Raw genomic sequence first — 26,755 nt, 5'->3', positions numbered from 1 at the left:
CAAAAAAAAATAAAATCAACTCTTCATAAAGGAGACACTGCAGAATCAGTTGGACCTCATGCTTGCAGATGCCCTACACAGCAGACAGCTTTAATAGTCAAGAGACCACAGAGAGATGTATTGCTAAGAACAGAACAGCAGCGATAACAAATTAAAAGACCTAAGCACATTGAAGTCTCGGGGAGGTTAGAGTGCCTGTAATTAGAAGTGGGAATCCAGAGCCACAGGAATCCAGTCCTACTGTGTTGAGTAAAAGGATAAGAGTGCCCTATTGACCATCCCATTGTTCCTGGGGGCAGGATTATCTTTAAATCTCTCTGCCTACAGTTAGTAAATGCAAATTATTCAAGAAGACAGATGTGCTCTCTTCAAAACATTTTCTACTAGAACAACATTAAAATGTTAAAGTAAAGGATTTGTTTTCTAATCATGGCATCGTTACTGAGAGAAGTGTATCTTTTATTTCCGCATTTGCCATTTTTACAGCTGGTAATTTCGCTAATGCTGAGGGGAAGGTGACAAAGAGACCTGATATAGCCTGACGGACCTCACTGACTATCAATTTCTGGTACAGTTTACAATGTTAAACTCTGCAAGTTATGTGGAGAAGACCTGCACACCTAAGGTTACTGAGCACTTTGAGACAGCACAGGTCTCAATGATGGCCTTTAACTGAAAGACATTAATATGTACAGTAAATTGAGTACTTAACCTTTGCTGATTTGACATGCTGGTCTTTTACAAATTCAAATTTTGTTTTATTTGATTCAGAAATGACTGAACTATCTGATGGTCAAGATATCTGGTTTTAGGCTCACAGTATTAGAGAAAGGCCTGTGAACCTCTAGATAACACCAACTCTTATAGGAAATAGCTCTCTAATTGCTTTCAATATGGATGGTGTTTTCAAAATAAAGTGTCTGAAATTAGTTAAAATTAAAGTAGCATAGCTACTGTACATCTCTACAAATATTGGAATACCTGAAGAAGTAAATAATGGTGTGACAATTGTACATTTGAAGAAGTTCTTGCCACTTTTGCATGAATAATTAAAATTTTCTTCAGTTAAACATCTGTCTTTATAGTTAACTTGATAGAACTACATTTCCCCCCACTACATAGCATTGTAGACCATATGGAAGTCACCTGAAAACAACTGTAACATTATGTATCTCCATTTGTGAGCATTTTGCCTCTAGTTCTATACAAAATATTGAAAAACCTCTCTGAACAGCGTACTGAGTATCTTCTAAATGTTTTATCACCAACATATGTAATGAGACTGAAAATTTGCAGAAAAGACAACTTCTCCACCTTCAAAACATCTAGTCAAGTGTTCCTGAATGTGCTCAAAAGTCTATGTGTTGTGTATAGAAATGAACCAAAATCACCTCAAGCATTGAAATTGAATAATAATAATAAACCTTTTTAAAATAGTGCCTTTGAAGGTGGGTTCTCAAAGTGCTTTACAGAATGAAAGCACTTAAGATTTTATTATTAATTAATCTTGGCAGAGATCCAAAGTGACTTACATTTATGCCCATGTATACAGCAATGCATCTTACTGGAGTTATCTAAGTGCCTTGCACAGTGGTGGCCCACTTGGGATCTGAACCCCCTACAATTACAAGTCCAGAGTGCTAACCACACTGCTACATGCAAAACTATTGACCCATGTAAAGTCATACGGTGGATATCACTAATACAGTATGCCCAGTATGTGTTTAGAGGAAATCCAGCTAATTCAGTTACACACATTTATTATTACATTGTTTATTAATTCATTCAGTGATTTAGTTTTGTCACTTATGCTTTGTTTGATCAATTTACTTACTGTATTTAATTTGTTGATGGTTTTGTCAACTTTACATCTTATTTGTAGGCAGTTAAAGGCTTTTACCAGTTGATGCAGGCCAGTGAAGAAAAGACATTTCTCCAAATCTGAAAGGGGTTATTACCTGCTCTTGCACCTCAACATAACGGAACATCTGTGCAACTTTTGCTAAACCGATCTTTTCACAGAAAACACCTCAGCATTTCTGTCTAAATTTTGTACGCTCTTCACATTATTTACAAAATTGCATGCTCCTCAAAAAACATCAGAAAAAGCAAATATCTAAATAAATAATGTAATATCCAGATATTTTCATTGATAGCAAATTGATAGTTGTTCAACTTTCAATACACTCTAGCGACACACCACTCTGGGATATTAAAGACAAAGAAGGTCTCTTCAATTTTTTCTGTGGTATTTTTTGTTCTTATCACTATACATTTAAATTAACCGTAATTTCTGGCACAACAAAATAACCACCAAGCTCATCATTAAGCATTTGCATACTTTTAAAACATTTTTCCCAGATAGTTTTGGCTATAGGGGCTTGAGACAATGATTTGATTTCAACTATTAGTTATAGAAGCAATGTACTAATGAAACTGCACACCACTGCACTGTCTCAGACAGTCCAATGTATACAGTATGTTTATGTGGTGAAGTATGTGCTTAAGTTGCTTATTTCTATATAAGAGAATAAGATTATATACATACAAAAAGGTATTTTTAGTAATTAGCCTTGTTTCATGAACAGCAACAAGTAGGTAGGTTAAGTCCCCTTTTTAGGCCATTTCCATGGGGGAATGAGCCACAATTTTTCTCAACCTTCTGACACTGGAGGTGGAGGTGATGTGGTCAGTATCACATTCCAGCTGGCCTATTACCCCCAGGAGGACTAACCCCCAGCACTCATTTGAAAAGCAGGCTAAGTGGACGTGGGATCCATCTGGAAGGAACTACATCACTTGCCCCTACCTGGGCTTGAACCCAGGACCTTCCACTGAGGTGCTACAGTAGATGCCCTTGCTATCTGAGCTACCACGGCTCCCTGTGAACAGTAACAGAATAATCCAAATCCATTGAGTATCACAAGACTTCTGTCAGGTTGATCAGCAGTAACTATGTAATTATATTAATAATTATATTAACAATTACTATAAGACAGTGACAAAGACAGTTTACATTATAAAAAAACATTATTGGAGCTCAGCAAAAGGCTTAAATAAGGTGCTTTGGTCCATGATATAAATGTTTCATTTGTTACTTGTCTCGGTAAAACTTACCTATAAATAGCTTAAATTATTTGTGTAATTGTGGGGAGCACGTAGTGAGGTTCTAAAAAAATAGAGTGTCATGTATCAAGATATGTGATGCCACTGTGTATCTGTAATTTTTTTATTACTGTATATTATGAAGTGTAGATGAAGTTTCAAACTTAACTCTGAGATTTGTAATGCCAACTTGCATTCATGATTGCATGTGTGCCTTCTACTTATCATTCAAAGGCTCTTCGATGAAATGAAAGCACCTGTAGTTGCTGTCACTGTGGCGCTGCTTCTGTAGCTGCTGCTAGAGGTGTCAGGTATTCTCAAGGACACACTCCTGCACAAATGCAAGCTGACACTTTGAAAGTGAGTGTGGTCGTCATATACTATACTGTACAAAACTGCCAACTTGTCTGGATGACAAGTATGAAAAGATAAATTATAAGCACATTACTATTTGTAGGAGCAGAGAGTGAAGTATGTTATTCCTTACTTGCTCTTGAATCAGTTGAATGCTTTAAGAGTCTTAATATTATGTCATTAACATTTAAAGGTGGCTTGACAAATTATAAGATGAAAAGAACGACTCTTTGTCCTATAAGAAAATAAATATGATAGTACATAAAAAGTTAAGGTACAATTCACAAGTCACTTGCAAAAAATATTTATAGAAGCAATTTTATTTCCTCTGTTTAATATTTTTTTTTCAAACAAAATAACTCCTTGATTTCTAAGAAGATTCTGGCAAGACCTTTGAACCATTTACTTAATAATTTCCAAAGACTGCAAGTGTCCCATACAAAATTCAATTCACTGTTTTACTTTAAAAGAAACAAAAAGTCAGTTAGACATGAAAAAATTGACTTCGATGTTGAACTGATTTTGATTTATTTAAAATCTGCAATCTGATTGCTGTTGTGGCAGTGTTAAGTCTTCGTAAGCACTATACAGTGCACTGTTGGTCAAGGTATTGCTGTTTTCATTTTGTTTATACACTAAGGTTCTGAAACTATTATTAAGTAATCTTGTCAAATACACATCTAGATTTTTCTATAAACTACTGGTTTTACCCTTTAATTAAAAAAATCATACTCCTACGCTCTCATCTTTTCAATTTGCCTGCAAGTATATATATATATTTTTGTCAGGCAATAAAAGGGAGAAACAAAAGGAAAGAAACATTAATCACCCCATGTTTTTTTTTACATGGTGGGCTCAAAATGTAAAAACCAAGTGTATCGGCAAACACATTCATTTTCATTTGCACATGGAAGCAAGGGACTTTAGAACATCTAGTCTTTAAGATTTTTTTTTCTAAGAAAACAAAATACTTCACAACATTGTTTCCCTTCTTAGCTCTACAGAGGCAAAACAGTGACACATCACAGCAAGTCAAAGGTTTTTAAAAGTTCTTGTGCGCTAAGTAGCTTCCAAATAGAGGTCAAAAAATGCAGCAACTAGTCTTGGTCTCTTAGTCCACTGAGAGCAGCACAGTTCTTCCCTCCCTCTTGTTGCCTGCATTGCTGGTACAATCATATCAGTCACTCTTTTACAAGACAAAATAATGCAATTTGCACGTGTGGGTTTTGTCCCTCTGGTCTTTGACAACACATTGAAATTAGTTTCTCTTATTATACAACAGCTGTCCTTTCTGAATTGAGGATTCCGGTAGTATTTAATGTTCCTGCATGGAGGCTTTGTTGGTGAAAAGTTCTCCAGGAGCCATTAGGTGTGGCAGGTTCTTCTGATTCTGTTTGCTCACTCACCTTGTTTTCTGTTCACTACTGAATACACTTCATGTTCTGTTCCACAGATCTTCTTCATGTACAAAAAAAGAACCAGTTTCCAGGAGATAGTTAAGGCAGTGTTCCACGGATATAAACAGGATGATAAGTTTGATTTATTGTAAAAAATAACAATGACGCAAAAGAAGCCAGGAGTCTCCATTGTCTGTTGTAAAGGAAACTCCAGCCATGTATCATTGAATTCTGTCCTCTTGTAACTAAGAATACTTATTTAATTTCAGAAGTTCATGTTGTTCAGTTAGTTTCACAAATACAAATGGAAGTTTCGAGTTGTGGCTGACCTCGGGAGCCGAGCCTACAATTATACGTGCACTGAGGGCACACTCCTGTTGAGCACTTGAGCTCTCATTAGTTGAACACTGGTCATAATCTTCTTTTGATGACCCATCAAGGTTACTCCAAGCTTCTGTATATCTCTGTTGTCAGAGAGGAGAACAGAAAGTGAAGTTACTAAGCAATGAATTAATAATGTTACAGTACATAAGTATAGGTATATAACTATATTATGTGTTACCGTTTTCAATTCATTGAAGTTATCTTAATGGGATATTTTAACTAAAAAACAGAAAGACTGCAACATTGAAGGAAATAGGGACACCTGTACTTGTACCTGTATTGCATGTGAATTACACTTGAAGGCCTGAGAGCCTTTGTGCTTGTGGTTTTGGGTACTGTAAGGAAATACACTGTATTAGGTCAGTAGACATTAATGCTTCATCACTGGAATTTCCTCAAAGGTCTTTCTTATTTTAGACTATTCAATAACGTCACATTGCATGTCTCCAGTAAACCTTTTCTTAGCTATATCTCTTTTCTTACTGAACATAAGAGAAAAGGATATTTTTTTCCTTGTAATTCTAATAATGTTAATGTACTACCATTTAAATATGAATGGTAATCTGAATGACAATCTGATCACAAACAGATTTTCCTTTCTAGATTATGCAATTCAAGGACTATTGTGAAAAGTTATAGTAACTGACAGTAAGGCTTGGTCTGCTGTTATCTCATCATTCATTTCCTTTGTAATGGAGAGTTTCTTTTCATATAACCACTGATACAGGAAATGAATGCTGTTTACTTAACCTTCATCATTTATTACTCAAATATATATATAGAATATAATTTTCTATCACTTGAAGTTTTTAAAACTGAAACCATATTTATTTAACTTAATTGGATCTTCTTAGCTAGTGAAAAATGGCTTCAGTTCTTTAGTCTGAAAGTACAATATACAGTAGCTCAAACAATATTAAATTGCCTTTTGGAAATTAGAGGCTTATGACTTTATAGAGAAACACATATTTTGCATTGACTGAAGTGTTCATATCTTCACATGTACAGTATTAATATATGCTCATCAAAACTTCATATACTTTTACTAGTTCCAGAGATTTTTTGTATCACAGCATAGATTGTCTGTGGTATGTAAAATATGTTTCTTTCTGTCTATAAAAATAATTTATAGAAGCAGTACAGTTGTAAAAGCCAGAAACTATCACTGGACATCAGCAAGTACTACAGGGATAAACCACTAGGCAGTTCTCTTTGCCATGGGTACCTGCAAAATGGCACAAAAGTTGATTTATCACTGATGCAAGAAAAAAAAAAACATGGGAATTTATCAGGATCCTCTGCCATAACAATGTTAAGTATTACCCTTGGGAAGATTACTACCACTGGAGATGTTACTGTGCTGTGAAGAGCCTGTACCACACTGTGCCAAGGCTTTGTTCTGCTGCAGAGCTACCATATGTACTGGTATGCAGTCAGCACAAACCCACTCAGACTGCAACAGTACACAGCTTGTACTATTGCAGTGGCTGAGAGAAGGTGACAAACTACAGGTCAGTTTCTTACACCTGCCTAATTGGAGACTAATGCCTGTAGATCTTCCCAGTGACATTTTAAGCTCTTCTCTATGGCAGTACATTGCAAAGGCTTTGATGGATTATGGCCAACCTGGCAAGGCTACTTACTGAAGATTCATTCCCATGATGTGACCCATTGTCATATATCCACCAGCGGCAAAGTGGTCTTTGTAGCGGCCCATTTTAATGGTGTCTAACCACTCATCCACTGTCCTGCAGCTGCTGAAATCAGGGATGCTTCTGTTCATCAAAGGGCTGCTTAGCCTAAAATGAGAGTGAAAAGAGGCTTTACACTGAAGGCAGAAAATCAATAGGAGTTAAAATGATAGAGAAAGGGAGGCAGGCCTGATTGCTGTGTTCGCGGGAGAGTAGATTAATGCAAGGAGAAATCCCTGCCACCCAAGGCTTGAGTTATGCATCAGCGACTTTTGCAGTGCTAGTCTCTGAACGGAGCAATTTATACAAGTCCAATTAGAAAAGCTGCAGCTTACTTTTAATTCTTTGCAGATCAATGTCAATATGATACAAAGCCCTTTTATTTAACAGAGAACACCAATGTATTATGGAGGCTTATTGGAAAATGCATAGTTTTGTCTTAACCCATTGAAAGCCATCTCTCTTTTATCTGTACGCAAATTTTGGGGAACTTTGCTATGTCGTTCCAGCACTATCAATTTAATCTTGCCCTTGAGACTATATGACAATTCAATGTCTTTCTAACCTCCTGCTGAAGCCCCAGTGGTTTGTACAGAAATGTGCATGTGATTATTTTCTTATAGACTGATCCAGATAAACACAGGACTGTGAGTCTTATCCATTGCAATGAGACTTCAGGCCATGTCTGTGAAGCACTTTCTTCCATTCCTTAATTTGCAGTTGTGACTTGCAGCATTTTTCAATGAGGAGAAATAGACTCCTATTGTTATGATATCAAAAACAAATGGCAAGAGTCCTTGTCACATGAGTCCTTTCATTTGGCATCAAGAAAGCTTTGTGTGAAACTTTATAACTTGTGTTGTTTGTGTATAAAGACAAAAAAAACAGAAGTGTTCACTATTTAATAAACACTTATTAAAGTATAATATTAACATTTATTAATGTATAATGTTTACATTTATTTACTGTATTCTCCCTCCTGCATATAAGCAGCTCCTTATTTACTGTTTAGAATGACAAAAAATGGATGAGAAGCATTAAAGAAGTCTGTTTTCAGAGGTGAGACAGATGAGACTCAGAACAGTGTGTCTGTTCAGATTTTTATAAGAGGCTGTAGAAATACTGTACAAAGCACTACTGTCAAAGGGACCACAGAAGGTTAGAATCCCATTCCCATTGGATATGTCTGTGTTCTAATGTAAAACAGTATCATTCTATTGTAAGTTGCTTCTAAAAATCATATACCAGTATGACATAAAATATTGACAGAGTATAGTAGTCTGGAAGATATTAGATGAAATGTATAATTTTAAAAAATGTTCACTATACATGGTAATAAAGATTTGCTATTGCTGATGTCCTTTGTTGCCGAGAGTTGATATTTTGAGTGGTGAAGGAATCATGGGTTAGAATACAATTGGAGATTTGACACAGCTATCTTTTTCAACAATTATTATAGAACAGAGATGCCACATTTACATCTACTATAGCAGAGAAACTTTCCATTAAAATAAAGGAGAGCAATAAGTGAAAGGGCAAATGTATCTATGGGTTTACCTGCACAAAGTGTCTAGTGATTTGAGGTTTTCTGGATTTCTAATCAGCTTGTCCAGAACGCCGACAATTTGGCAGAACTTGGGTCTTTCATTGCGGTCTTTCTGCCAGCAGTCCAGCATGAGTGTGTGCAGAGCCCCAGGGCAACCCATTGGGGCAGGCAGCCGGTAGCCTTCTTCCACTGACTTTATCACCTGAAAGGATGGTGTATTAGCAGAAACCCAAAAGCAACAAACCAAACAAGCAAACAGAAAAACATTAAGAACTACTAGACTCCCTTTGCTGACAACTGTGAGCCATCTTAGGTTTTCTGCTGAACATATATAATTAGTACAAGATTCTGCAGCTCCTAAAAGCTGAAGATTGAAGGAAAGACCCTTCTTTTGATGTGCTTAGCAAACAGAAAACCTACAGCTCTTTTCCACGATTCTTTATGACTGTAATTCAAGTTGATATGCACAATGAATCAGCAGAATTTTGATGCATAAGGTATTCCCATGCTTTTCTTCTGTTCTGACATCTCTGGCTGCCTTTGTGACTTAGCTACACAGTATTTAATCAGAATATCATACTGGTGAAATTCAGACCAGTACTGTATATAAAATGTAGGAAACCTGCAGAGAAGCAGGGCAGGTACAGTAGTCTGGTGCAGTAGTCTTAGAGTTGAAAGTTACATCAGATGGAGACAGAATATTTGAAATAGTTATTTTTCCCTGGAAATGATGAACACTTTGAGGAGATTTCATTGATGCATTCTTAATTCTAAAACATACTGAAAAAGCTCAATGCAAAGCATGGATACAGCCAAGAAAAAGCAAGAAGCCATGATCAGAGCTGAAAAATGTGATGTGCAGCACCAGAATAGGCAGAGGACCAACAATACGCACATCTCTGTTGGTCAGGTTCCAGTACGGCCTCTCGCCATAGGACATGACCTCCCACATGACTACTCCATAGCTCCAGACGTCGCTGGCGGAGGAGAATTTCCGGTAGGCTATGGCCTCTGGGGCAGTCCAACGAATTGGGATCTTGCCCCCCTGGAAGGACAAATTTATATTTCTATTTACAGTCATCCTATTATTATTGTTATTCATATTATTAATAATAATAATAATAATAATAATACTTTTTCTAACTGCTTCTTCCAATACAGGTCCACAGGAAGAGTCAGACCATAATCATTGCTAACCACTTCACCATCATGCCGCCAAAGTATTCTTAGTCTTAGCATTGCAGTTGTTTAAATAAATCTCACTATCAATACATGGGTTATAAAATCAGTGTCAGTTTTTTTATTATACCACTGAATTACAAGACCAACAAGAACTCGGAAATCTGAACAATACAGTACGTCTCCTTTCACTTCACATTAAACGTGTTATTGCTGCCCCACCCCTCCAAAAAAGCAATATCAGTATTTCTGTATTAATCCATTTTTAGATTGGGTTGCATTTGTAAAATATTGCTTCGGGGTTAGAAAATGAAAGATCTGTGCACTTTTGAATGATGACAGAGATACATTCATCATTTATCCATAAGGCCATAAGGTTTACATTTCAGCATTGCTGCTGAGAGATTTTAGTATTATCTTTAGTGTCATTTCTATTCCTGCCTTTGTTTTCTAAGTGCAAATTACAATATTTTGCAAAAGGGACATAAGATATGAATGTAAAATAAAAAAAGGAAGCAAAGAATAGTTTTTCTTATATTTATTAATAACAGTTATAATGACTCGTTTCATTTTTTTTCCTTAAGTAACACATTCTGGAGCAGAACACAAAGGCACAGCCTCATACTGGAGGAGTAAGACGTTTAATCAGTGTTCCTGTAACTCAGGTCTTAAAGCCAGTCCTTGGCTATGCTCAATTGCTCAGAAGTGTGTAATTGGTCATTCTATAGTCTAACCTAATTTTTATTAAATCTCTTACATCTAACATTTGTAGGTAAATTATGGGACTTTAATGTTTCTTATGAAATGCAATTAAAAATACATAAATGGAAATCCAAAAAGATGTTGACAGTCCTGACACTCTGGGGTGTCCTGTGTCCTGAGGATTTGAATTGGGCTTGCCTGCAGTACAAGCTGATGGAGTTGTAAAAGCCGAGTGGACAAGAAGATAAACTCACACTGGTGGTGTAGGCAGCCTCGGGGTCATCCTCCAAGACCCTTGACAGGCCAAAGTCAGAGACCTTACAGACCAGGTTGCTGTTGACCAGGATGTTACGGGCAGCCAAGTCTCTGTGAATGTAGCCCAGGTCAGAAAGGTACTTCATGCCAGCCGCGATGCCACGCAGGATGCCAACGAGCTGGATAATGGTGAATTGACCATCGTGTCTCTGTGGGGAACATAAGGCCACAGTTTAAAAATGGTGGGATGAAAATCATTGCTGAGGTACTGTGCTGTACAGTAACTCAAAAAATAACATTGAGACAAAGTAGAAAATACACGATCACATATAGACATTTATAAATTAAAGTAAAATAAAAAACAAATGCATGTGTAGAGGGAAAATACTGTAGTTTTCTTTCTAAAATATTCATATGTCTGAACAAAGATCTGGAAATGTAAATAAATGCATATTTGGAAAACCGAATGGCTAAAATGCATGTTAATGTATCCTCAAATGTAGTTCTATACTTAATCATTTTCAGTGATTGGCAGAAGCATTCACTCTGCCATGTTTTCACATTTTGTTGTCACCTCAGACTACTATACAACATTTTTGAATTAGACATATATGTATATATACATACAGTATAAGGACTGTCTTATAAATTACACTATAATTATATTCATACAAAAATTACAAACACACAGAATATAAATCATCTGAACATAATATTAGGCATTATGAAAACAAATATTCTCAGTTTCATAAGTATTTGACCCTTTGCTACTATAGCCTTAAATCGTCTCAAGTGTAAATTAATGATTGAAAAGACACAAAATTAATAAAAAGGTTTTCACCTGTGTGTAATTAATGTGATTTAACTTGTAGATAATTTCAGGTTCATAAAGACATTCAAAGTTTTAACTTTCCGTCTTGATTCCAGAAATCCAACATGGAAACCCACTGATCATATCCAGAGCAGATGTAAATAAAGTTTTTAAAAAGACCAATCCACGCTAGGCCCCTGGCCCAGATGCTATCCCTGGCCGTGTTCTGAAGGCATGTGCAGACCAGCTGGCAGACGTCTTCTCGGACATATTCAATCTTTCTCTAGCTCAGGCTATAGTTCCTTCCTGCTTTAAGAAAACCACCATTGTCCCTGTTCCTAAGAAACCCAGAGTCAGCTGCCTGAATGACTACCGCCCCGTTGCACTCACATCAATCATGAAGTGCTTTGAGCAGTTGGTCAAAGCATACATCACATCCTCACTGCCTGACATCCTAGACCCACGGCAATTTGCGTATCGCCAGAACAGGTCAACAGAGGATGCTATAGCCACTGCCCTCCATACTGCCCTTCACACCTGGATAAGAAAGGAACATATGTGGGAATGCTTTTTGTTGATTACAGCACAGCATTCAATACCATAGTGCCCTCAAAGCTTGTCATCAAGCTCCAGGACCTGGGACTGAACACCTCCATTTGTAACTGGATCCTGGACTTCTTGACGGAACGTCCGGGGGTGAGGGTGGGCATATCCTCTACCCTGACTCTAAACACTGGAGCCCCCCAAGGCTATGTGCTTAGCCCTGTCCTCTACTCATTATTTACCCATGATTGTGTCGCCAGGCATAACTCAATTTCCATCATTAAGTTTGTGGACGATACAATAGTCATCGGCCTGATCACAGATGGTGAAGAGTCTGTATACAGGGAGGAGGTTGAAACCCTGGCAGCAGGCACGCCATCACATACCCAGGCCAGCTTCTACAGGTGCACTGTTGAGAGTATCCTGACTGGTATGGGAACTGCTCCGCCTGGGATCACAAAGTACTGCAGAGGGTGGTGAAGTCAGCGCAGCTCATTAGCGGCTGTGAGCTACAGTACCAAACATCCAGAATATCTACTCAGCTAGATGTCTTAAGAAGTCCAGGTCCATTCTCAAGGATCCCAGTCATCCCAGGCACAAACTGTTTTCTCTCCTACCGTCCGGTGAATGGTACAGTAGCATTCGGTCAAAGTCCAACAGATTACAGAACAGCTTCTACCTCCAGGCAATAAGACAGCTAAATAGCCAACCTGCAGATCCTTCAGCAAATCACCTGTAATGGCTACATGGACCTACAGTTTTAATTGTATTCGGCATACTGCACTACTTGGACATAATACAGTATACTGCATACAACCTGGACACATACAGTAGCAGCTTTATTTATATTGAGTTTTGTCTGAATTTATTTTATTCAATTTCTATTGCATTATTTTCTATTATTATGTAACCTTATTTTGAAACCTTAATTAAATGTAACACCCCCGGTGAGCTAGTAAAAAAGACATTTAATTGCCAGCAACTACTGCTGCATGCTGTATTGTTGTGCATTTGATAAATAAACTTTGATTGATTGATAATGGTCCAAAAAAGCAGCTATGAATTTTGAAACAACTTAGGGCTAAAATAGGAGAGAGGCAGATACTACAAATTTTAAAGACACAGTGATGTCCATCGTTGAGAAGCGGAAGATGCATTATACTATCCAGACACTAACCAGATCAGGTTTTCCACAAAAAAACAAGTGGCCAGGCAGGTTTGGGGTATCACACGTATACCAAAAATGTCTACGAAAGATTCACAATGTTCTGTATTTGAGATGGGATTCAGTTTTCATGCACTGAACAATATCCAACTTGGTCTGCATGAGTAAGTGACAAGAAAGAGGCCATTACTGGAAATGACTTATCTTAAATCTGTTATGAGATACACTGCAGACTCCTAGCTGAGTGTTTTATAGTCAGGTGAAACAAAGACTGAATTTTGATCTAAATGCAAAGTGTTACATCTGCATTCCAACACAGCACAGAGCCCAGTCAGCACCATTCCAATTCTCAAGCATGCCATGGAGATATTTCTCTTTAGCAGGGACTGGAAAGTTTAAGTCCTGACTTAAATCCAATCGAAAATGTAATGCAAGACTTGAAGATTATAGTCCTTATTAAACCTGGAGCAATTTCCTCATGAAGAATAAGCAAAAAAGGTAGACGTTCAGAACATCAACAGCAAATCACAACAGCAGATAATGCAAAAAGTTTCTATCAAGGACTATGCATCCTATAAACTTACGTATCCTTTATATTTTACTTTGTTATATTTATATTTTTTATTCGTACACATATATAATATAAATATATATATATTATATATATTTTTGATATTTTACTTCCTATATATTTACTTTCTTTCTGTATTCAGACTGCCTAAAAACCTCACAATATTTTTAAATAAAATATGTGCCACAGGTGAAATGTTTGGCTTTTTGGCACATTTAATGAGAGATCTTTCAAATTAAGACTTCAGAAAAATAAGTCAAAATCTTACCTCCCAGTTTTAATATTTAGTACTTTCTCCCTGTCTCTAAAGAATGAAGGTTAAATTAAGCTTTAAAAACTAATAAACTGATCTTGCACGGTATTGCAGTCCTGCTTTTTTGGGTTCTGCTGATTACTTATGCTCCTAATTTGCTCTTGGTATCATCCAAATGTTGTTCTCTTAACACTTCAATTAAAATCAGATGGCCTTGCATTTCTTTGCTCCCTGTTGTTTGTTTTTCATCCTAATTCCAACTTTTCAAGTACAACTAAAACATTCTCATTGTGTTGCTTGTTTGTGTTATAATGAACTACTGGATAGTTTCTACTTTGTTTTAAAGAGAATCGTGTCATCTTTTCATTAAAGAACAGGAGCTGGTAATTTGTTCTTTATTGGAAAAATATGAAGATCTTAAAAGATGAATAACAGACCTGAGGCTGGTTTGAGGTTAATTACAAAAAAATAAAAAATAATAAAGCTTCCCTCTATTATGTTATGAGAATACTGTTACGTGTCTCTCCTTCTCATTATAAACACATTTTAAAGATTATTATTTTTTCATCACTAACTTTGAAAAACTCCTGGGCACTATTCTCAAAAATTCAAAGTCACATTTATAAAGAATTATTAGGGTATCAATTATTCTTGTTTTTGTGTAACATAAATTTCCATATAGGTATATTCCATTTCAGCTCTTATATTTTTTTCCCTAAATCCAAATATTAAATTAGTTGAATGTGTTCAGGGAATAGTTAGCATCTACTACTCTTCAGAGCAGTAGGATTCAGGATCACAAATGTCATTCTGTGATGCAAATTCTTACTACTACAGTTAAACTAACATGCTTCTTGAGTTTACAATAACTATTGTGAATTGTGTTTTAATTAGTTAAATAAATAAGTTTTGAAAATGTATGATAGCAACAGAAAAGTTACAATTCTCTCTTGCTCCTTGAGTTGCTTGTATAATATTCATCCAGATATTATCCATTTATTGTGTAAAGGGTCTGAAGGAATCTTTGAAAGAATCCAATGAATCTTTGTTCTCCAGAAAAAGTGCCTCCTAATTTGACATTTCCACTCGAATAATACTTGATGCTTGTATAGAGTGCTCCTTTAGAGTCCTTTGCGTAAAGCTTAGGAAAAAAGTTCTATATATGACATTTCTTTAAGGTCAAGGATTAACCTTACACAACTGCTGCTACATGCTACTGCTAATTTGTGTTTGTATAGGGTGACATGGTGGTGTAGTGGTTAGCGGTTAGCGGTGCTGCTCTGTAGTGCTGAGGCCCTGGTTTCAGTTCCATGCCTTGGTGCTATCCACCAGTACGTGGAAAGAGATGCTGGTAGGTTACTTGGTAAAACTGAAAAAATGGTAAAGTTTTACTTGGTACAGTATAATTGGTCCTGGTGTGTGTCTGTGTGTGCTCTGCCAAGGACTGGCATCGCATCCAGAATGCCCTCAGCCTTTTGCTTGCCAAGATAGGGTTAAGCTCTCATGTGACCCAGAATTGGATGAAGCAGTTAGAAAATGGGAAGATATATTTACATAGTGTTTTTCATCCAAAGAATCTTTACATACAAGAAAGAATCCACTTCATCCATCACTGAAGTGCAGAATCTCCCTCTTCTTCAACATTTACCATTCTACACCAGAAGCCACGTTATACTTTGTCGAGTGAAGTAAGGGAGGAATTAGGTAAGGCCTGAATGAGCAAGCCTGGTGTGGAATTTGACCAGAACACCAGGTTCCTTAACACTGCAAACAGTGTCATGGTATCTATGATGATCTATGAGTTAGATCCTCAGTCTAACGTTATGCTCTGTCACCATACTGGAACACACTGAGGGTTTGGGAAATCTTGACCAGAGGTAAGAGTGTTGGACTGGTATAGTGACATCACTTAGAATAGCAATCTGGTTGTCCTTAGTGTTCTCTCATATCTGTAGTGACCAGGCCCATCCTTGCTTAGCTTTTAAAATCTGACTTGATCAGACAACAAGGCTGTAATATTACTGTTCCCTTTCTTTGATTTGATCACAGCACAGCAGTGTCCTTTTTTAATATAGCAACCAAAATTGTTCACAACATTCAAAAAGAGGTCTAACCGATGCTTTGTGTACTTCTAAAATAACTTTCCTTTATTTTAATTCCAGTATTTTCAGTATATCCCATACTTCATGTTGACCTTTTTATGCTCTCCTCACATTTATAATCAGGAGTGTTTGATGAAACATAAGTTCCTTCTACACATCTTGTGTTTATTATGAAAGTTCTTGCTAAATGTATATAACATTCTGCATGTATGATAAATGTCATTTGACGTTGTAACAAGATTTAACTTGTTAAATGCAATTAAATTTCCAAATAAAAAGATCACCCTACATTAGTGAAGGGGTACTGTATGTCTTTGACATTTGTGATTCTCTGACATCTCTTGCAGATGATGGAGAAACCCATCTCCCCATTGCTTTAGAAGCCTGTATCTGGTGATGTCAAACAGTCTGCAATGTAAACTGGCATCTTTAAAATGAGTGCAGGAAACTGCATAAATAAAGAGAATGAATAAACAGTGAATAATAAAAGAGAAACTAAAGAAACATATCAGCAATATATAATTTATAAAGCTATATTCTTCAAAGCCTTGCTTGCTACATACTCTTTAAAAAAGCTCTGACTAGTGCTATTCTTTGTTATCCTGCCCCCAAATGTGCAAAAAGGCACCTAGGGCCTTTTTTGATTGGCTAACAAACCAAAACTTACATTAGTGCAACCATTCATTACTTCCCTGCCTCTCTTCCTTCCTTTTTGACATCCTTCCAAATGCTTGGAGGGGTAGCTTACACTTCATATGAGAATATACAAAATGTAATAGTAAATAAAAAGTTATAAATGATAAATTTACAGTTACAAATTATTTTTAAATGATTTATTTAATGACACAAGATAAACCATGCTTTTCCTTGCTCCTTTGTTCGCTAGTAATTCTAACCAGATTAATTGCAGGGGTAGTAATGGAAAGTCGTACTCATAAGGTTGGAGGAATGCAGACTTGTGTTACAGGATATAGAGAAGCTGAAACTGAGTGCCTCTCAAAATTTGAACAGAGAAAGGGCAAGCCAGGGCCAGCCATGGTTTCTGTCACACAAGGAAAGTAATTTTAACAGCTTCTGCTGGCGGCGTTATATCTTATTACCTTGGTGTGTCATCTTAGAACAGCACTTTATTAATAAAACATTAGGAGTCATTCAAGGCAATGTAAAACAAGTGTGTAAGAGTGCCATTTCCAAATGCACAGCAGAATTTTGATGTACAAGCTGTGGCTTGAAGCTGCTGATTTTACTGCCACTGCAGAAGTACAGAATCCAAAACTGCCTACACAACCTCATCAGGCTATGCTTCAAATAGACTGCTACTATATAGTGGTGGCACTTTCAGTACTGAGTCAAATTAATCTCCATTGTTGCAAAAAAAAAAACTCTCCAGGATTTTAATAAAGAAAGTGATAATTTAACATAAACCTCACTATAGCTATTAATGTAACATACGTATAAGTTTAACATGCCTTTGTATGTACACTGGGCTTTCTAGTCCACTCTCTGACTTGTTTACAAAAAGCAGGAGAAAAACTCATTGAAGTCTTCACTAACAGTACAGGGAGGGAAGCAATAACAAGTAAGAACATACAGTAAGAAAGTCTGCAATCAAGCCATTAACAATCAATTCAGTAATTAGTTAGTCATGGGATTAATGAAGCAAGCACGTAGACAAGTGACAACTCTAATTGCCATAAGGTTTACTTTCAGTGTCATTTCTGAGCTTTTTTTTACATAGAGAATAAAGCCTTTGGAAAAAAGCTTTTAACACATTTAAATACATTTGTGTGTGAATGGAAACAGAAGCAGATTTTACCTTGCAATTAACAAACAAGATTTATGAAATGTTTTAAAGAGAAAGAGGTGACCAGATCACTGTTGCTTTGAGCCCTGGGTAGGATTGGCCAACTATCAGACATTGAGTCTTATAACTAACTGATTGTTGATTTAATTCTTAATTGTGTAACTGACCCAGGTGATATGGATAACTTCCATAATTAAGTATCAGCTAGAACAAACACATGCAACAGTTTAGAATTTGTATTGTTGCACAGCCCTGTCCTAGACTGATGGATTTGAAAGTGATAAGCAACATACTTTTAAAGATAACTTTTTATTCCTATTACTTAATCGGAAGATTTCTGATAAGTGACATTGAAGATTTTGTTTAGAAGTGGAATGGAGCCAACAGTGAAACCCTCACCTAGCCTTGCATCCTCCTGATGTTTGCTTCCTGACATTTGCTTACAAAGATGCTTTTACAGTACTGATAACAGTGTTTTAAAAACAACTGCAGGCACTTCAAGTGTTCTGTGTGAATACTGTGAAACACCAATTTTATTGTAAGCAAAGTGCTCTGTAATGATCACCTGGAGGCATTTCTCCTGACCCCTTTTTGTCTTACAATGCTGAATATGAGAGGATAGTTGCACCTACCCTAAGGAATGAATCCAGAGAGCCGTTCTCCATGTACTCCGTTATGATCATGACTGGTTTGCCTGTGGGAGACAGCACATTAGATCTCACAATGTAATCAGGTCCCTGCTGGTGGACACAGCAGATACATAATTTTCTGAGAGGTTTTCCTTTGACCTTGTTATTCGCTATAGACAAGACTGAGCACATTCAAGTTCAAAATTATCAAGTCAGGAGGAAAAAATAAATAAAAATCCGCTATGCATGGTTAAACTTCAGGGTTGGGTTGTCATGTAGAGAGCACATTCGACTCCTTTCCTACAGGCTCATTAAAGGCTTATAGAAGAATGGAGTATATTTTCCTATGCCTCTCAAGATCAGTTAGCATAAAAACTGGTGCTTCTGATTCATGGCTAGTGGGCCCTGGACTACCTTAAAAGTCTTAATAATGAGACAAACTAAATCTTAATATAATAATAAACATATTAACATAATCCAAAACAGTTTATTATGTTTAATAATAGTAGTAATTACACTGTTCTGTATTCTCAAGAACTCCCAAGTATTTTACATTTAGGAGGGAAAATACTTCACCCACTTTTAACATTTAGCACCGAGCTGTCAGCATAGGGCACTTTAGAAAGACCAGACTGTAGAGGCCCAAAGCTATTTAGCCAGGACTCCAGGGTTAATTCCTCTTCTCTCATGAACTTTGCCAGGGGTTCTTTTATGACTAAAGAGTCAGGACGTCCATTTTATGTTTCATTGAGGACAGAACCTCACACAGCACAGTTAACACAGTCAACACACTGGGACCTGCTGGTCCACCAGAATTACAGTAGTTACAGTGTTTTACTACTCGACATACTTAAAGTCTCATGTCCCAGTATTGACCAGAGCTAGCCTTGTTGAGCTTCTGAGATCAGCAGATCTGTAGCAATGCTACAGAATGATTGTGTATTAGAAGGGCCTGCCATCATGGTTCTGAGGAAACATCGCAGTTCTGAGTCTTAAATTTAACTCCAGTTATTTGCTCATTTAGAACATGATTTAATGAAATGTACATTCTGACCATATTAAAATTCGATGTATAACCTTCAGGATACACACTATTTGCTGTTGAAACCCCTGCTTTGGACAGTTGCCTTTCTGTACTGTCATTTCTGTTTCTTACTTTATTTTTCAGTCTGACCTCAGTGCTGCACTTGACTGTTCAGGGTTACTAAACAGCTTGGCTTTTAATGCTTTCCAAACAATGTAAATCTTTTGTTAAGGTTTTTTTTTAAGGTTTTTTTTTAATCTTCAACAAGCAGAAGATTTAAGGTAAATCTTCTGCTTGTTGCTGGATATTTCTCATCTGCAGGCATATTCTATCAATGAAACAAACCACTTCTTGTCAATATGTATTTATTCAGGAGCCACTCCATGAAACTCCTGCAAAGTGTTAAGTAATATTTTTACCTATTAAAAGAAACTTCCCTTAAAAGAAAAGTAGTACCTCTTTAGTCATTAGAAATTGTAATGTGCTTTAAAATGTAACGCTTTACATTTAATGTAATGTTGAGATTATTAAGGTTTCAAATCTCGTGCCCATAACAGAAACTGGAGAGAGTATTGGTTGCCATGAAAAGTTCTATAATCACTTTCAGGACAAATCCAACTAAAATGCAGAAGAGCAGAGTTTTGGCTGTGCTCTGATGCTTTTGTTTGCATGTACAAGGACTTTGTAAATATGTGCGCATTTGATTTCATGTTCAGGGCTACACTATGGCAATGATAAATGTGCACAGCGTTGCACTTGCTGAAACACTGTGGCAACCTGCAGTGCATCAGATGCACTGACTCTGGAAGGGGTACAGCTCCTGAATCCCGCAAACAGCAGAAGAGCTCTGCTTCTGAATGAACCTACTCAGCACAGTCACTGATGAACAGAGCATTTATTTTTGCTGATCCATTTCTACAGTTGGCCACCTGTATAGATGTTTTTATAATTATTGTATATTCTGTAAACAAGGTTCATGGATCATGCTGTATAAGGCCACATTGCTTAAAATAGTCTTTTTGTCTTTACTTACTGTTTTTAATTACTCAGAGAAGGTTAAGATGTTTATTGTACACACACAGTGTGAGACAATGTGTTCTTCAGTTTCTCCAAATGGAAATAAACATGTAAGACTCATATGTATTTGCTACTTACAGTAGATATTGTTGCTCAATTCTCACTAAACTAAAAGTTATGAATATTCTGTATTTACATTCTTATTGCATTATTTAGTTGTACTCATCTGTATTGTGAACTAGATTTTGTCCTCTGCTAGTTAAAACACTTCACTAACCATTTACAAGATGTAAGCACATTTATTCAGCTTTTAGACCTTTTGATCAGCCCAAACAATTATTGACAAAATCAGAATAAATCTAATGATGTAACTCTTTTAGTAATACACACTATTTCACACTTAGGAGCATCATTTCTTAAAAATATGTATTTTCTCTGATATTATGCTAATTATAACCCCAGTAAATACTGGATATTTTAGTATTCCAAATATTCACGTTTAAATATACAGTATGTGTCATATTTATGAGGAATTTACAGCAGTTTCTGAATCCTGGTCTAAGGCACATTCTGTGACTTCTGACTTTCATTCTAGCTGATCTTTCAATGACTTGCAATATTACATTTTATATGAATTATTTGCATTTCTAAAACATATTTTGATCATATTTTGAAAATAGACGAAAACCAACAAAATATGAACAAAACAAACAAAGCACTGAGGATATAAAACAGAAGAAAGCAATGTTAGTGGACATTAACACAAGCCAGACATCATTGACCAGATATACAGCTGTGGGATGTTTTGAGATCATTTTGAAACTTTTATATCTTTGTGCCCACCTGAACACTGAACACTTGAACTAAGTCTTGGGTCTCAATATATACTTCCGGGTTCAATGTGTACTTGTGCTCCCCCTAGATACTTTAGATAGCATTTTGGTCCCCTAAAAGTGTGTTTAATTACAACACAGTGCTCATTAGAAATCCCAGAACTCTATAATCATAACCCCCTATGCAATTCATCTTTCTCTTTTGCTTATTAAAGAAACAGAGGGTTTCCCATTCTAACCAATATTTCTAATGAGAATGGTCACCCAAGGACTTGCAGTCTCAATAGGGATGCCCTGGCTCGTCTTTCTTTTTTAATTACATCTCCACTGCAATACAGTACATGCTGGAGAAGATCTCAAGCTCTGGGTATTGTGGCTGAGGGACTTACCCACATGAAACATTCCTAATGGCTCTGAATAACCCTGTGGTGCCACTGATCTATCTTTCAGGCCTTTTAAAGGAATCTGTTTATATCCATTTTTTTCTTTTCCTAGAGTTCAGGGCATAAGTACACTCACTACAGAACCCTTTCTATTTCCCTTTCAGATGGGTCTTGCATTCAGGTGCTCTCTCCTCATTTTTCTCTTGCTCAGTGTGTTGGAGAGGCACTGAGATGTATACTCTCCACTTCTGTGTTTGCTCACTCTTCCATTTCCTACCCCTAATAGCTAATTATCATAGGACCCACTATCCTGTGACTGTAAAGGTTAGGTACAGTCTTATGGTGTTTCATACACTATATATATATTAACATTTTAAATAGATTTGATGCCATATTAGGTCTGTAGAGTTATTACATATTGCAATCAGGACTATCGTCCAGCTTCTCTATCAGAAGTTCTCTATCCCATATACTGTATATGGTGTAAAGAGAAAGACTAGTCCTCTTAAAAAAGACCACCAAAAGAATAAAAGTAGACAGTAAGACCTTTCTTTGCAATGCTTTCTTTCTCAAAAAGCTGAACAGTATGTGAAATTATGACACAGGTTAAAAAACACCTTTCACCCAAACTCAATCAATCCTTGCACAAAATCATTAGAAAATGAGTTATAATTTGCTTTTTGTGGGTAGTTGTGATCTCTTACATATCCAACATTCAACAATGTGTTTCAGAGCATTTTACATTTAGGTATGTTAGCTGTTCTATTGTCTGTGTCTGGAGTTACAGTTTCCTCACCTTTCTTAGGGAAATATTTTTTTCTGGGGAAATATGGTCTTTCTATTTGGTTCAGATTAACTATTTCACAGCTTGTGGACATATTGAGAATAATTCATTTTTCCCACTCTTCTTTCTGCAGTACAGAGAGCAGGAATGGAGTACAAAAACACATTTAAAAAGATCCAATTAGGATATCCAAAAATCATTGGATTCTCAGAAAAAACATCAGTGTGGACATCAGTTTTCTTGATATCTTCAGCAGCAGGTGAGACAGAAATGGTTTGTCTAGAAATCATTAGAATGCACAGTCTGCAGTGATGGAATATTGATACACAAAGTCAGCCTGATATACCACTGGTATTAATATACTGTGATGTATTAAATTTACAACAAATGCTATTGGTTCCAATACACACTTGTTGTGGGTTTAACGCCTCTCAGTATATTGTGCTTCAGATGACCAAAAACCTTCTAAAACCTCTTGTAATTTAATACAAAATGTCTTACTTCTGGTAACTACTCCTTCTAAGCGGATGATATTGGGATGATCGAACTGCGCCATGATGCTGGCCTCGCTTAGAAAATCACGGCGCTGCTTCTCCGTGTATCCTGACTTTAGTGTCTTGAGAGCCACTGGGATCTCCCTCTTTCCTGGAAGCTTCATGCGGCCATAGCAAACCTCTCCAAACTCCCCTGGGAAACACACAAAAAACAGGATTCGGTGACAAGCCTGAACCTTACCGAATTTCTCAAGTCTGAAATTTGTAATTCAGCTCTGCTCATCATAATGCAAGTTGTTGTTACTCACTATTTTACAGGAGACTGAGCCAATGCAACCTCCATTTTGAAAATTTGATTTATTTTTATACTTACTAATTATTAATTAACTTGGCTCACTTCTACAACTTTCATGCAGTAGCAGACATTTCAGTGTCACTAACCCTAGTGCTGCAAAGATCCAATCCAGCAGCTTTTGTTGGTCACCATTAAATCACTAATTTTTAGAGACATGGAATAGTTTCATTGTGATTAATTAAACACGTCAATTGTTAAAATGGGTCATTTAGAGATTGGACCAAAATGTACAAAATTACACTTCAGCCCACAAAGATCTGTTATCTTAAGTGAACAGATTACTTGTTTAATTGATTTATAACTCAAATCTTCCCAATCATTAAACACAGGTAACCAGTAGAACTATCTGGATTTGGGCATTCCCAGATCAGGGTTGGAGATCTCTTGTTTAATTGAACCTCTTGGATGATTAGGCATAGCTTCAAGTTTGCTATTGAGATGAAATTGATCAAATCCAACTACAGTATATGCTGTACATTCTTCCCACAACTTGCCTAAGAAGTGGATTTTGCCTTATTTCTGTCTAAACAACTCAGTGTAGGTGACCAATTTAAGATGAACAGAGATGGAAATGGCACTGTGCTACAGTATTGTGACTTTGCCAATGAACACACCAAAGAATGTACATTCCACACACTTAAATGAAGGTAGGCATGAAACTCTGCTTAAGAAATTGTTTCAGAGTTAATACTACTTACTATCTCTATGCAAGTTCGTAATGCAGCCATATCACCCTGCAACTCACAACTGGCAACCCACTGAAGCTAAGCAGGTGTGAGCCTGGTCAGTACCTCGATGGGAGACCTCCTGGGAAAAACTAAGATTGCTGCTGAAAGAGGTGTTAGTGGGGCCAGCAGGGGGCGCTCACCCTGCGGTCCATGTGGGTCCTAATGCCCCAGTATAGTGACGGGGACACTATACTGTAAACAGGTGCCGTCCTTCGGATGAGACGTAAAACCGAGGTCCTGACTCTCTGTGGTCATTAAAAATCTCAGGGCATTTCTCGAAAAGAGTAGGGGTGTAACCCCTGTGTCCTGCCCAAATTTCCCATTGGCCCTTACCAATCATGGCCTCCTAATAATCCCCATCTATGAATTGGCTTCATTACTCTGCTCTCCTCCCCACTGATAGCTGGTGTGTGGTGAGCGTTCTGGTGCACTATGGCTGCCGTCGCATCATCCATGTGGATGCTGCACATTGGTGGTGGTGGAGGGGATCCCCATTACCTGTAAAGCACTTTGAGTGGAGTGTCCAGAAAAGTGCTATGTAAGTGTAAGCAATTATTATTATTATTGATGTCTGGTAAAACATTTTATCATCTGGAGTTCTGTTAGATTAATTGATTATGAGATGATAGAGGGTAAACACACGAAATGGCTAAAATCCAGTGGTCTGCAGCATGTACAATACCATGTACATTACATCTTACAGTATATTCACAAGGCAAACCAACAGTGTAGTGAGTACAGCTAACATACAGTATATGGTCGGCGGCATGGTGCAGTTGGTCAGTAATAACAATAAATCCCATAGGTGCTCAGAAAAGCACAGGTCATTTATATGTATCATAAAGAGGACACTGTTGCCATTTTAAAACCCTACTGTGACCCAGCAGTGCTTAGCAAAACTATATGACTGAAAATTCCTGCTCACAGTCAATGAGTGACTTAGCCCATATTTGAATGAGTGATCTTTGGGTTATAGCAGACAACCTCCATTCCAAGCACGGGCCCTCAGTTGCTTAGCCTCTTCCTACTAATACAATGCTTGCAAATTCTGCTTCATAACCTTTAAAACAATAGACTATGCCTATTATTTATCTCCCGTGAACTTCATTCTTCTTCCACCCAAATCAATTCAATAAATTGGTCAAATTTTAAAAACAATTAAACAAGCTGACAAATATGATGCAATAGCATACTTAATATTTTAACTAGTCTGATTGAGGAAATGACAGTGCTGGACAAAACTCAGGGCTCTCGAAAAGCTCCTTTAAATCATGAGGAATGAACCAGGGAGGCAGCTGCACAGGTGAAGTTGGGTTGAAGGGAGGGGTGCAAAAAAAGATGCCCACAGAGTTGTAGGTTGCCAGCCAGTATTTATATGTAGAAGAGAGGGAGTGCAAGATTAAAATTTCACTTCCTCACAAACTTCTGTGAAATCAAAGGGTTTTCCTAAATAAAATTGTGATCCACACACACAGTGAAATTGATGGAACCTGACTGCCTTTTTTGCAGGACATTCATGACAGTTTGTATAAAACAGCTGTGTTGTTGAAGTGATCTGCTCTGTTGCAAAAGGAAACACTACAGTTGTCTCAGATCTTCATGCTGCTTATCAGGAGGGTTGATGTAGAATGTACTGCTATTTTCCACAAGACTTACCTGAGCCAATAATTTTTTCAATTTTTATTCTAGATGCTTCGATTTCCCTGGCAAACTCATGGACAGCTTGACAGGGGTCTTCATAAGTGTGGGGATCAATATAGAACCTGGGTTCTGGGAAGGTAACTGTTGAATGGGAAAACAAAAACAGTCACTTGACATAGACTTTGAAAGATAAGCTCATGCTAGTGCTTTAAATATGTGAAGCAACATAGCTTAGTTAGATACAGTATAGCAATACAGGTGGCTGCAGTGAGCAGTAATAAGAAGTACTCTAAACATTTTCACTAAGCTGTAAGCTTAGCCAGAACAGTGTTGACTGTAATTGTTAAAACTTCTCATATACAGTAGGTATTGATTACATTGCATCTACTACAGAGTCTTAATTACAAGCATTGTAGTTTTTGTACTAAAAACCTTATATCTAAAACTACAGTTTCTACAAAAATACTGTGGTTATATGCTCCTATATTATTTTTTCCATTGGACAGTTATGATCCGATATAAAGAAGAAAAATGTCCCTTTCCCAGTGAAAAGCTTAAGTAAAGAGACTCAAAGGGTTGTTTATCTGCAAGAATATCTTTGAAATTTATGGGTCAGTGTTGTCAAGGGAGATGAAATTGAAAGTGGTAACGAACAGTGAAATACCCACTGTGCCCATTCTGGTAATGCATCTTTTCCTCATCGGGCTCCTGGAATGCTTTACTATAGCCACAGTGCCTGGAATATACATGATAAAAAGCAGAAAGCTTCAGAAAAACATATAATTTTGCTCATTCTCCTTACTGTGGAATATGAGTACTTTGAATATGACACTTTTTCTTAACTTGCATAATACAGTATGTGAAGAACATACAGTACATCTTCTTAAGACAGCACAAAGCCTTTAGTTTCAGTTTCTCTTATTGCTTTGGGCATTCCAGTTACTTAAACCTGAAAGTCATCTTGATAATTTTATGTATCACAAAAAACCACTCCTTCAAGGATCC

The 26,755-nt window shown here is 36.9% G+C and overlaps 1 protein-coding gene across 1 annotated transcript in view; it reads right to left on the bottom strand.

Moving 5' to 3' along the window:
* Window positions 1-3,749: 3,749 nt before the first annotated feature.
* Window positions 3,750-26,755, bottom strand: part of epha8 (eph receptor A8) — a 269,491-nt gene continuing 246,485 nt past the window's right edge. The window contains exons 9-17 of the mRNA XM_088938005.1: window positions 26,419-26,486; window positions 25,766-25,891; window positions 23,034-23,219; window positions 18,495-18,556; window positions 10,613-10,822; window positions 9,373-9,522; window positions 8,489-8,679; window positions 6,884-7,039; window positions 3,750-5,320 (exon numbers count right to left, since the gene is read on the bottom strand). Coding sequence (XP_088794131.1) covers window positions 5,206-5,320; window positions 6,884-7,039; window positions 8,489-8,679; window positions 9,373-9,522; window positions 10,613-10,822; window positions 18,495-18,556; window positions 23,034-23,219; window positions 25,766-25,891; window positions 26,419-26,486 — 1,264 coding nt within the window. The 3' untranslated portion in view covers window positions 3,750-5,205. The remainder of the gene's footprint in view (window positions 5,321-6,883; window positions 7,040-8,488; window positions 8,680-9,372; window positions 9,523-10,612; window positions 10,823-18,494; window positions 18,557-23,033; window positions 23,220-25,765; window positions 25,892-26,418; window positions 26,487-26,755) is intronic.

The sequence above is a fragment of the Atractosteus spatula genome, chromosome 20 (genome assembly GCF_055471065.1).
Source record: "Atractosteus spatula isolate fAtrSpa1 chromosome 20, fAtrSpa1.hap1, whole genome shotgun sequence".
In the NCBI taxonomy this organism is placed as follows: Eukaryota; Metazoa; Chordata; class Actinopteri; order Semionotiformes; family Lepisosteidae; genus Atractosteus; species Atractosteus spatula.
This window is presented reverse-complemented; position numbering and strand designations above follow the sequence as displayed.